The 13,914-nt window shown below is 34.3% G+C and overlaps 2 protein-coding genes across 2 annotated transcripts in view; both read left to right on the plus strand.

Annotated features, from left to right (window-relative positions):
• Nucleotides 1-2,334: 2,334 nt before the first annotated feature.
• fezf1 (FEZ family zinc finger 1) lies at nucleotides 2,335-4,734 on the plus strand. Its single transcript, XM_056452316.1, has 4 exons — nucleotides 2,335-3,096; nucleotides 3,185-3,319; nucleotides 4,166-4,298; nucleotides 4,475-4,734. The coding sequence occupies exons 1-4, from the start codon at nucleotides 2,335-2,337 to the stop codon at nucleotides 4,732-4,734; spliced, it is 1,290 nt and encodes a 429-aa protein (XP_056308291.1).
• Nucleotides 4,735-8,057: 3,323 nt separating this feature from the next.
• aass (aminoadipate-semialdehyde synthase) overlaps nucleotides 8,058-13,914 on the plus strand; it is a 65,554-nt gene continuing 59,697 nt past the window's right edge. Inside the window, exon 1 of the mRNA XM_056451558.1 lies at nucleotides 8,058-8,322. The gene's annotated coding sequence lies outside the window, so the exon portion shown is untranslated. The remainder of the gene's footprint in view (nucleotides 8,323-13,914) is intronic.

Consider the following 13,914-nt stretch of genomic DNA (forward strand, 5'->3'; position numbering starts at 1 on the left):
GAAATAAATAGCGACTTTGATGTGCTAACCGCTGCCATTGAATAATTAATAATATTTCTTTTTAAAAGACACTTTTCTGCAAATTATATTCAGGGAAATTATAGGCTACGTTGAAATATGAAACGCATCCTCTTATTTACCAAGTCTTATCAGAAAGCATAAAAACTAAATAGTTTTAATTTCAAATTCGTTAATAAATAGCCTAATCAAAAATAGTTATTTTAAGTAGTTATTTTGTCGACTCGTTTAAGTATATTTTTGATATTCTGATACTGACTAGCTATAGAATATGGAAATGTAAAAGTGCATGACAAGGTTTAAACCCAAACATTGAACAAAAAGAAACAAATATTAAAATGCATTTGTCTCGTGAAATTACAGAGGAGTTATTTTCTCGTCTTGCCTTAGCCCAACTGAAGAAATCTGAGGAGCGGCATATGACAACGGTGAGGCGACTGCTTATTATGTGAAAAAGCTCCAAATTGCAGGTTATTTGACACCCATCTGCTTCCAATTGAACAGCAGTCAAAATTAGCAATGTTCTAAAGTCGCCCTGAAAACACAAACATTATCATTTTAGCGCATTTACTGCTGAGCGTCAATAGGCATTGTATATATATATATATATATATATATAAAAAAATAATATCATTAATACGTATATCTCAGAATAAAATATTTTAAAAGCACAATGTGTAAACGCCGCACTCGTTTTCTATTTAAATTACCTTTTAAACAGAATAATCCTTCAAGAAAAAAGTCTTCGCATCGAATCAATGTCAACTGTATTTTCACACCGAGCTGCCACTTTACATTGCTGCTTTTGCTCGCGGACTGATTGTAAAGCGCGCGACTCTCTCTCACTCTCTCTCAAGGCATGATCTCAGCTCCTTGGAGGCGTTTTGCTGTTAATACCTCTCGTTTCCCAGCACAATTCCCAGATGAGTGTCCTCGCGAGTTTGCGTTTGGAAAAGGAACGTCGTACGATGCCTAATATAGCTTTACTGTATTCTTTTTTTTTTTCGTATGAGTGCGTGAGGCAGCGCGGAAACAGTCGCGTGAATTTCACTAATTACACACGAAAGCGCTGCAAAAATGATACCTATTATTTGCTTATATTTCACATTAAATTAGCTATGTGATTAACAAGTGGATTAAATCAGATTAAATGTGCTGGTGGAACCGACGGATGTTACTTTGTAACATGGGAAAAGCGTTAACACCAACAGTTTAACCAATTAAAATTTAACCACGGGGGTAAAATTACGATCATACATAACCAACTGCCCCCTGAAGTGACATTAAAACTCTGAATAGAAATAGAAATGAACAGGGAGTTATATCGACTTGACTGAGAACCTATATTACACAAATGACAAAATAAAATAGTCTTTTTAGTGTTATATTAAGCTTGTGTGTTTGTTTAGATTTTTTTTTTTATTTTATAAAATAGTCTATAATATATATTTCCATTTTTAAATGTATTGAGTTAATTTGGTTACAAATCTGTACACGAAATCATTGTGTACAAATCAAGTAACTGTGTTTTTTAAACAAAACGTCTTCCACAGTTGTAGACACATTAGATCATTTGAAACTAATTATTAACCGACATTTAAAAAATCTAATTTCAAATCATATTTTCAGGTTTTAAATTAGATTACGTTTAAACAAAAATCATCCAAATAGCCTATCATATCCATGATTTCCATTTCCATTCCATGATTTCCAATCACTTCAGGCACGTTTTACTTGTAAAATCCCTAAATTAAGAATGTTGTTTAAAATCGCCCTCCCATTCAATAAAGAAGTGTTAAAAAAACACACACAAGAAAAATGCTGTTCCAAAACAGGTAACGCACAATTTTTATATGTCAAATGTTGACAAACATGATGCATGCGCGGGCCTGTCATCTTGCGTGAGGTACAATGATGTCACAGCGAGGCGCGAGGGGACAGGAGATTCGCCCAGCGCTTTACAGTGCTAATAAAGAGCACCTTCTTCAGTTAGTCACCCACATCAATGTGTAGGACAAGTGCAGGGAGGGAGAGGGGAAAAAGCCGCTCTAGTGATTGATATAACTAAATCGAGCATCTGGGCTGCTTTACGTGTCTTTGACGTGCGCGCGTGGTGAGCCCTGAGTTGCGCTATTGACAAAACACTCTTTATTGAGCAATCCGTGGCGGACATAAGTGCTGATTGTCCACAATTGACAAGCAGCGGAGCAGCCAGGGGGGCCTTTGCGCTTGATGATGTCTTTTCTTGCGGGTCACTGAGAGGAATCAAACTTATCTACAAAAGGAGGACACGGGTACAGGTGCTGCGCTCAAGTCATGGACAGCGCGCTGTACCACTCAGCGGGAATATTCGGAGCCCCTTCGGCTTCAACTGGAGGAAGCATGATCGCGAGCTCCAAGCCTCTCGCGTTTTCGATCGAAAGGATTATGGCCAGGACGCCCGAACCAAAGTCGATACCGTTCCCGAACTTATTCCAAGCTCCCGTGGGGAAAGCGGAGCCCAAGCAGTCTCCCGCCCCGTTGCACTGCATGATCCCCCTCATGCCACTCGCCTGCGAGCCGCCTCATAAACTTCACATCAATGGATTAGACCACCCTGATACTTTTGCGTACAACGCGAACGAGCTGTTGAGCATTGGACTGAACTACAAGAACGAGCAGCAAGATGCGGCTCCGGCCATCGGACAGTACAAACTCTTCCGGCCGCGCGTGGTAAACCAGTCGTCGTTCCACGCCATGGGAGCCGCCGTCTGTTACCTGAACTGCGGGGAAGGTGCGTGTCCGCCTCACGCGGGTCTGGTGAACCTGCACCCCATGGCGTCCTATCTCCTTAACACGCCGCTCCACGCGCGCCAGAAGAGCCTGTTCTCCTCGGAGAAGAGCAAACAGGGGGCCGTAGCGGACAGGTGTCCTCCTGGCGTTTCCTTTAAGGACCTTTCTCACTCTCACCTGCACCATTACATGAAGGAGAGCGCGCACATCTTGTCGGAGAAGTTGTTCAAGAACTCGGCGGCCAAAGTAAACAGTGGCTCTCCTCAAACCAAACCAAAGGTGTTCACCTGTGAAGTTTGTGGCAAGGTGAGATGAACGTAATCTGTTTTATCTTTTAGCACACACCGCATGTCTTCTCACTTTCTCTCATTTTTAATACAATTTGCAATTTCAGGTGTTCAACGCGCACTATAATTTAACGCGTCACATGCCGGTTCACACGGGCGCCAGACCGTTCGTCTGCAAAGTATGCGGCAAAGGATTCAGACAAGCGAGCACCCTGTGTCGCCATAAAATTATCCACACTCAGGTAATTATGCGCATAATTTTAGTTTACAAATAAATAAATCTGAGAGTGTAATATCTCAAACAATTTTTTGCAACTAATTTGCAATTTCTGGAATTATTTTCTTAAATGTCGCGATCATAAAATCCATTGGTGTTAACATCTTGTTTATTTGTTTTTCGTGCAATACAAATAAAAGTTTCAGTACGTTTTTGCAGTGATGCATAGGTTAGAAGAGCTATTTTTGGGTCCTCGGGGAACCTTTCAATAAACATTTAATGCATGTTTCATAGTTAAATAAGTATAAAGAATAAATCGAAATAAGTTTTTCCACTATAAAGATTCTTTTGTGAAAAGAAAAGATTCTAAAGATGTTCATGGATCCACGCATTACAATAAACAGCCTTTAATTTTAATGTCTTGCCGTTTCAATGAGAGAATATATAAAAATAAAAAAGCTCATTGAAATCGCCGCGCTACATTTTGTTTTATTTCTCTGCTAAAGAAAATTATCTAATGCGTTTTTGAGCTTTTCCGTGCCGAGTTCAATGATTTAAGTTTTTGTTTTAATAATGTTGATATAGAAATAATGAGATAATGGATAACGATAAAATTGAACAAAGTCTTTTATTTTAAGTAAAAATAATAACAATAATGTTAATAATAACAACAACAACAATAATTTCAACAATAATAACTAAATTAAATAGCCAAATCTATTTCCATTTATCGGTAATTGTTCTTTACCAGTTTTTCAGTCAAATGCAATCCTTGCATGGTTTTGGAAATAGCCCATGGCAAGTGAAATATCTTTAATAAAAGATCAGAGTTTTATATTTCGTAATAATGTTTCTTTTTTGATGTTTACAGGAAAAACCGCATAAATGCAACCAATGCGGCAAAGCTTTCAACCGAAGTTCAACTCTCAACACTCATACCCGAATTCACGCAGGATACAAACCCTTCATTTGTGAATTCTGCGGCAAAGGATTCCATCAGAAAGGTAGCTATTCTCGAATTGACTATTATTTGATATATATATATATATATATATATATATATATATATATATATATATATATATATATATATATATATATATATATATATATATATATATATATATACTAAGCGAAATATTGATTGATATAATCTCATGTTTTTTGTTTTATTTTCAAGGAAACTACAAGAACCACAAACTGACCCACAGCGGAGAAAAACAGTTCAAGTGCAATATCTGCAACAAAGCCTTCCACCAGGTGTACAACCTTACATTTCACATGCACACGCACAACGACAAGAAGCCTTTCACATGCCCAACATGCGGCAAAGGTTTCTGCAGGAACTTTGATCTTAAAAAACATATTAGGAAACTGCACGACATTTCCCCTGGACCCCACTCACCACCGACACCCACTGGAAACATGGAGGGTCAGTGAAAAAAATTCTTTGGTAAAAATGGTCCGGAGAAAAAGAAATCCAATCGCGCATGCAACGTTTTATTTTTCTAAATGTGTTTTTTTAATATTATTTGTAAGATTTTTTTGAGCGACCGTCTTCATTGTTGAAGCTCGTCTGTGAATGGTAGATTGATTCTTTTTACTCTCAGGATATAACGACAGTCTTATTTATTTGAAACTGTACTGTTGTCATTAACTTAAAGAGAGTAACTGAAATCCGTATATTCTCGTGACCGCTGTGTATTTTAAACCCCATTTTATATGTTTATTATTTATACACTTCTTTGTATTAGCCTGTTTGCCAACTGTAAACGTTTTAAATCAATGTGAATATATATGCAAGGTTTGTTGTATATTTCCAGTGACATCTGATCTGTCAAAAAGATTATAAAACTTATGATAAAGGGGATAGGGAATCCAAATAAAACATATCTTATGCTATATATAAATATATTTTTTTCTGTGTGAATAATACAAAATTGCGTTTCATGAGACGCGCGTACTCTATGAACTAATAGCAACATTTCAGAGATCAAGCCTTTCTTTGTCGTCATGCAATATTCATTAAGAACCATATAGTGAAAATATCGCATATGTAAATAAACTTTACATGCCATAATCAGTATCATAATTCTGGTACTCATTATTGGCACTTGCTCTTACAATTAACATACTGGGCGCACATTCTGAGGAGAAAAGGCCCCCTCTAGTGGACGAAGCTGAGGAAAACGTTTTATAGTTTGCAGGACCTGCAAGTTTACATTCACTATATAGTCAGGCTATTACAATAATTTTGCTTTAAAGAGTAAATTGTAACTCGCTTATTATTCTGACAAAATGTCAAATCTCAAATTCGTCAGATAAATTATTCTTGCTTGTGAAATTAGTTTAACCAACGTAGCCTATAGCTTCTGGATATTCAAATAACTCTAATATATCTCTAGGATATATAAATAACATTTTCTAATGATGGTTTGGTGCATTATGTTGAAAATGTTTCTGTTCAAATATCTTTTTATAATAGACCTCAGAACATGAATGGGTGGGCTCGTAAAATACTTCAGCACCACAACACTGAACAGCTCCCATGCAGTAGCCTATTTCAACATATTTTAAAGTTATATGAAGAGTTCAGCCAAAACTGTAAATTCTGTCATCACTTGTGTCACAAACCTGAGTGAATATCTTTTTCCTGTTGAACTCAAAATAAGTTACTTTGGAAACAAAACATCTTTAAAATCAGTATGCCAGCATTTTTGTTTTAAAGGATGTCTAATAGAACATAGTCGTCTTGGCTAAAACAAGGGTAAATTTGGGTTGTCACTGAAAATCTAATAGACGTTTAATAATACGCCAAAAATAGACTAGTCATCAAATAAACAGAAATGAATGAGTACACATATAAAGTCTGTCTAATCGCTCTATTTGACGACTAGTCTAGTTTTGAACTGTTCGTAGATGTCTATTAGATTTTTATTGACAACCCAAGTTTAGCCTTGTTTTAGCCAAACTGTCTACGTTTAGATGTCTATTAGACGTAGGCCTGTATTAATCACAAAATTGTTTGCTGGGTAGCTTGTTTGTTTTCCCTACTATGGAAGTCAGTGTTTATCGGTTTCTAACCATCTTCAAATTATATTCGCTTACAAATATATTCGTGCTCAACAGAATAAAAAAACGGTTCCAAACATGTCATAATGCCTACACATTCTTTTTGGGGAAATTATCCCTTTAAATAGCCTATATATATCCGTCAGCGACCTCTTAACCAGGTTTAATGTCCTATTCAAATTCAATAGCAACTTTGTTATAGGCCTAGGCCTAACTTTTAAAAAAAAAATTTTGTTCGTTTATATCCTCAGGCCCGTAGCCAGCCAGGCAAAAGGGCTAGTTATTTTTCCTCAAAAAAAGTAATTCGCCTCATTTTCTATTTAATTATGACATTTAAATACTGAATTTAGGTGACATTTTAAGCCTTATTATTAGCTGAGATTGTCGGATGGACATCATAACCACACTGTTTGATGTACCAAAAATAAAGAAATATGATGAATATTTATTTTTAAAATACAAATGTATTACATAATATTTCTTTAGAAAAAATGTTTAATTTATTAGGCAAATAACAAACTGGCCAGCAAAATTAACATTCCTCAGACAGAATTTGGCCATTTGATTAAAAAAATAAATAAAGCATAATAATAATAATAATAATAATAATAATAATAATAATAATAATAATAATAATAACAATAATTTAGAGTTTCACAATTTGTCTAGCCCCTCTTGAAAAAAAATAGCCAATTTTGTATTCAAATTGATTTTAATATTGATTTAATATTGATTTTAATATTAATTTTGGTGCTTCGCACTGTTTTTATTGGTCATGTTTTCTTTCAAGAATAAGGTCCAAGATTTGGAATTAAAATTACTTGTCAAATGTTTTCTCTAATTAAAAACACCACAGTAGCGAAAGATGACTTACTTAAGTCAGATTTTTTCTGGATGTTGGACAAAAATAATTGTTAAGACTGGCCAAACTGATTAACTGAAGTCACACCAGGATTCCGCATGGTCTTACAGCCTTTTATGGGTTGTTTTTATTATTTATGATTGCATAGTAGTCAAAATGGCACAAATGAGCTAATTTATGGGACAAATTCTCGACCTTTGTCAGTGAGGGGAGGGTCTTCCGAACTTGTTCCGTCTTGTCAAACTTTTATTTTATTTATTTATTTAGGGTTTGCTTGACCAGATAAAACTGCAAAACCCAATAAAACTAAAGGTTGGAAAACCACAATGTTCATTTCAGAGTTGGAAATGATATGTGATGTACTAGCCTATTCATATGATATATAGTTTGTCAAGATAAATTCAGGTTTAGACATTTTTTTTGTGTTATTAATTATATTCTGAAGAACGTCACACCTGTGGGACGGCCGTTAATCTAAGCTAGGGGTTCAAACAATCTTACTCTGCTTTCAGCACCTTCTTTAGTAAGAAACATTAAAGCATACTTTAAAATGAACGATATACACTGTGGTTTTAATAAAAATGCATTTTACCTCGAAAAAGGAACAATAAAACAAACGATACATAATTAACATTTACATCATCATCATCTCTCTTGTAGAAGCGCGAGAGAGAGCGAGCGAAAGGGGAGGGGCCGGGTTTCACTCTGCTCAGTCATAAAGCTGCGACGCGACGTCAAGGGCACTAGAGGAGGCAGATCCGCGTTCTGGGTCAGGATTGGTGGGAACTAATCTAAGGCTCGGATTACTTCACGGAAGCAGAGATGCATTCTAAGCAGAAACAAATAAATGTGCTGTAATATATACCACATGGATCGGGCTAGGTAGCGCCACACTGTTTACCTGAAGTCGTGAAACTGGTCAATCCTGTGGCGTTACTCTTCCGTGCCATTTACTTTTACGCGACACAGTTAGTCGTCATTGCTGCACTGAGTTTATATATAAACCTACTGTGCATATCACTTCTACCTTATGTGATTATTCAGCCTGCTCCACGCTGTAGACCACAGAAAACTCCTTAAATCTAAGAGCACAGGTAGGTGGTGACATGTCGTTTGTTTATAAAAATGAATCCAGGCAAAATACACTTGTTGATCCAGTATGAAAACTAGCATAGTTATGAAGCAGCAAAGGCTGTTTCTCAGTTACCATCAGGCTTTGAGGCACGTCTGTCTACGTTAGGTTTCAAAATAAAAACAATAAATTAGCTAAATATTATTTATTAAATACGTTTTTGTTGTTGTTGTGGTTAACACCACAATATATTATCTTTTTAAATTAGTTTACTTGTTAATGCATGTAAATGATTCATTTCAGAGGAAGTTCCCATTCTGACAGCTTGCCCCATGTAAATGTGACAACATTCCCCTTGAGCAACAACAGCAAATATTCTCAGGCTCTGTATCTGATTATAAAAGTGATACACTTTTCAAGATAATCTCGCTCTGTGAACAGGGGCGGATTTAACCAATAAGCAAGGTAAGCGTCCGCTTAGGGCCCCAAGAAATCTGAGGGCCCCCAAATAAATACCTAGAAGTATAAATGATACCTATAAATTATATATAACGTTGTTTTCTATCATATTTTGTACGGTGAGGGTCTTAAATCCTAATCTTGGACCAGTCTAGCAGTCAAATCAGTAAAGATTTAGTTAAAAAAATTAAATAGTTCATTAATAATGTTTAGTTGTGAATTCATCTTAAGAAAACAAATAGTTTCGAAAGTTTTAAAAGGTGTTTTACATGTTGTTATTATTATTATTTTGCATTACAATAAAATGTAGAAAAGTACATCGAATGATATAAGAAAACAAAAAACAGCAAAAAATAAATAAAAAAACATAAGTACAAAAGGTGCAGTTTAAAACTTCTTTGCCCCATGGTTGAAATTGCTTAGGGCCCCCAAATCACTAAATCCGCCCCTGTCTGTGAAATATTATTTCCAAGTAAAATGTGTGGCAGTCTTTGTTATTTTATGTCACCAGTAGTCTAAAGTAACACATTACAAACATTCAAATTACTGTAATTCAGTAGTTTTTCTTAGGAATTGTGATTATGTAGTTTTAAAAAATGTGTACTTGAGCAATTCCATGCAAATGTCAACCTTACCATGAAAAAAACTAAGTTTTAACCAAATAGTGAAACCGTTTCTACATTTTTGTTTCAAGTATTATATAGTGCTTAAAAATACTCAAAAAATGTCTCTGTCAATGTTTGTATGTCAAACGATTATATTTGATTTAGCAAAGTCACACAAGTGCGAGTTTCACATCTGTCACATCCACAACGGAGAGGTGTCACATCCATAATGGCACCTTTTCCTCATAAATGCAAAAATGTCAAATAAAATCAATTATTTTTGTTCTATAGTGAGCCAACACTTATGCTTTTGATTATCGTTGTTTCTTTTGGATTGTGCAGTTTAATTCACAAAATTTTTACAAAGTATATTGAATACTATAAACTCGCTAACTTTTTTCGTCACATCTATAACGCATGCTTATTTTCCTCATTTAAAATATAATTTTTTTTTTTTACAAATTGACATTTTTCTGATCCCATTACTCTGGTTAGTTGTTTTGGAAAATATAAACAGATGTTTTAATATAATGTCAACATATACTTTCTTTGTGAATTTATGTTTAAAATTTTTACTGCAAATGTCACATCCATAACGCTGGAATTTCTCACTTTTACTTAAGTACATTTTTAAGTGGTGTATCGATGCTTTCACTCAGCTATTTTCCTTCAACCTTGTGATTCCTGTCCAATCAAATAGCACATAGAAAGTAAATCGCATCATACTGAACAACCTCAAAAAACGTCCAGATTTTATAAATGCAGCAAACCATTTGGAAGCATTAAAATTGTCCAAAATCTTTACATGTAATGACTCAGAGACTGTTTAAACTGCATGTCACTGATGAGATGACTGATGCCTATTATATGATGACTAAATTTACTGAAAAAAAAACCCAAAACAGTAAACACACCATATAATTTAGAGCTTCATGATGTTGGTAAAATCTCGCATTGCGATATTGAATTTTTTTGCAATATATATTGCAATATGAAAACAATTTCGCCAGATGAGTTGAATATCTCTATTAGGAATAAAGTCATTTCTTTAGATTGATTGAAATAATCTTGTAGTAGTATGAGGCGGCGTGTAGGATTTAAATTAAACTTCACTTATCAACACATACATAAAACACGTGCATATACACCTATAAATTACTCGCATATACACCTATACTATTGGATGTTCAAAACAACATATATGAAACTTGCGCATATACATATAAACTGGACGCATGCATACACCCACATTAACACGCACATACAGATAAACGTGCTGCATGCAAACACACCTATACACACTCGTATGTACATATAAACTCGGATCCCGCATAAACACCCACATTAACACACACATACATATAAACTCGCAGCATGCAAACACACCTATACACACACACACACACACACACACACATACATAAACTCGATCCTTGCAAATACACCCACAACAACACGCGCATATACACAAACTCACTGCAAGCAAACACGCCTATACTGGCATATTATAGGCCCAATGCCCACCCAAATAACACTTGTGCAAACATACAAAATAAAATTCACAAACACGTTTATTACGAATTAGGATATTGCAAAGCTTATGAAATAGAATGCGATTAATAGAGGTATTAAACCTGTTAAATTATGAACATATGTTAAATAAAATTATATCAAATATTAGTCTATATAAATAGACTTTATAAAATATATAAGACATATTTTATTTTTAAAACTTTTATTTAATTAGGTAATTACATACACAAATATAAATGGACAGATAGAACCCTTTAACGAAATTCAAGTTGAAAAGCAACCAGAACTATGAATATACTCAAACAACTAAACTCCTTTTTTCTATTGCAAATGTTAATGTAGCCTATACCCTTCTTGTTTAGTTTTTTTAATTATTATGTTATTAAGCTTTTTATATGTTTTTACAATGTGGATGTCATAATTTCAAGATTTTGGTATCATTTTGATTGTTAATTATTCAGCATAGCACTGATTAAAAGTCTCTGTTCACCACATTGGTCAAGTTAACCCTCACGAACCAGCTATATATACCCTCTGGACACTTTCTTTTTAATAACTACTACTTATATTTTTACAGCGGCTGGCATCCAGCGTTTTGGTGCATTAAACTATTTATTGTTGAGAGGAAAAGCCACTTAAAAAGAGCATTCCTGACCCCTATTGGACATAAGTGTGTATCGTAACCCATGACGAATAGTGACACCAATAATAAAACAAACATAAAACTAATATTAAACAAACATATTTTACTCTAAATAACTACTTTTGAAACCTTATATTTATTACACCCATAGCTTTTTAATAATTTAATTACATAATAAACCTTTAATTTTGCGGGAGCGTTCCTTAGCATTATCTTTTAATATTTTTTTTAATTAGCATAATCTATTTTCATTAATAAACAGATGTAATTCATCGATTAATTGCATTATTTCTGTTTCCTAAGGTTTGCGATAACATAGATTTATGACAAATAATGATCTTGTTCATTTTGCTCAAAGGACTTTAAAGTTGAAATTAAACTACTTCCTTTCCAAGTGAAATGACTTCCTTTCGCATTGAGAATTTATGCATATACACATGTGAAATTACTTGCATATATGTATATACACAACTGACTGTATATATGATTGTGAACTTTATTTTGTATGTTGCATATGCAATGATTGAGTTTATATGTATATGCGAGTTTGTATAGGTGTGTTTGCATGTAGCAAGTTTATATGTATGTGCGTGTTAATGTGGGTGTTTATGTGAGAATCGAGTTTATATGTATATGTGAGTGTGTACAGGTATGTTTGCATCCAGCAAGTTTATATGTATGTGTGTGTGTTAATGTGAGTTTTTATGCGGGAATCGAGTTTATATGTATATGCGAGTGTGTGTATAGGTGTGTTTGCATGCAGCAAGTTTATATGTTTGTGCATGTTAATGTGGGTGTTTATGCGAGGATGGAGTTTATCTGTTTGTGCGTGTTAATGTGGGTGTATACATGCGTCAAGTTTGTATGTATATGCGCAAGTTTCATATATGTTATTTTGAACATCCAATAGTATAGGTGTATATGCGAGTAATTTATAGGTGTATATGCACGTGTTTTATGTATGTGTTGATAAGCGAAGTTTGATTTAAATCCTACACGGCGCATCATATAGTAGAGTGAATCAAACAAACCATAAACAAATAAATAAGACAGCAAAAAAAAAGTGTAAGTCAGATATTCACGTGCAGTAATATGACACGATATAATCGTGATTTTTTTTTTTTGCCACCCGATAATGACGATGACAACAATATTTCAGAAAACCATCCACAATATATCATGATATTTGTATTGAAGGGGAAAACTGAATCAAAAAGTTATAATGTATATTTTTTAATGATGTATAATGATGTAATTTCTTTATTAATAGCACATATATTTAGTGAAATTGCAACATTGATCCGTTATTACAAGAAATGCCACCTCATGTACTGCAGTAAACAGTAGCAGTGCAAGGCTAATGAATTAATTCAGATCTTTTTTACCTTTAAATAAATACCGATACTTGGCTAAATCAGGCAAAGCAGTGGCACAGTGGATAGCGCACAGTGGTTGCGGCTGTAAGGGCATCCACTGTGTAAAACATATGCTGGATAAGTTGGTGGTTCATTCCACTGTGGCGACCCCTGAATGATAATGGGACTAAGCCAAAAATAAAATAAATAAATGAATGAACTTGGCATTAGCAGAATTATCATGATAAATCAGCATAACAATATTTTGTCCCACCCCTATATTATTGAATAATCAAATCTAATGTACAATGTAAAAGATAATTATAAATTCTTCATTGCTGATCAACTATAATCCAAATTCCACATTGCAGATCCTGCGATGTGACTATTGTGAATGCACACATTGCAAAATTGATGTTGAAACAATATATTGTGCAGCCCTAACAGAATGTAACTTTTTTACACACACACACACACACACACACACACACACACACACACACACACACACACACACACACACACACACACACACACACACACACACACACACACAAACACACACACACACACACACAAATTGCATGTAAATGCATCAACTTTAACAGCAAAATGTTCACTACTCCTGAGTACTGTTAAAAGGGCTACTTTTTACATTGAGTTATTTTTACTTTTTACTTTGAGTAATATTTAGAACAGATACTTTTACTCGCACCACATTTTTTAGCAAGTAATTGTACTTTTTCTGCACTCTTTCCACTACTGTATGTCTCATACATTTAAAGTCAGGGACATTTAGCTCCCTGAATTATTAGCCACCTTGTTTATTTTTTCCCCAATTTCTGTTTATTGTAGAAAAAATGTTTCAACACATTTCAAAACTTAAAAAATAGTTTTAATAACTTAATTCTAATAACTGATTTATTTTATCTTTGCCATGATGACAGCAAATAATATTTTACAAGCTATATTTCAAGACAATTCTATACAGCTTAAAGTGACATTTAAAGGCTTGACTA

Source organism: Danio aesculapii, chromosome 25 (genome assembly GCF_903798145.1).
Source record: "Danio aesculapii chromosome 25, fDanAes4.1, whole genome shotgun sequence".
Lineage (NCBI taxonomy): Eukaryota > Metazoa > Chordata > Actinopteri > Cypriniformes > Danionidae > Danio > Danio aesculapii.

Bases quoted from the DNA above. Each gene is read 5' to 3' on its own strand.
- fezf1 (XM_056452316.1), top strand. From the start codon at position 2,335: ATGGACAGCGCGCTGTACCACTCAGCGGGAATATTCGGAGCCCCTTCG. The intron at 3,320-4,165 runs GTAATTATGCGC...TGATGTTTACAG, and splicing joins ATAAAATTATCCACACTCAG to GAAAAACCGCATAAATGCAA. The intron at 4,299-4,474 runs GTAGCTATTCTC...TTTATTTTCAAG, and splicing joins CAAAGGATTCCATCAGAAAG to GAAACTACAAGAACCACAAA.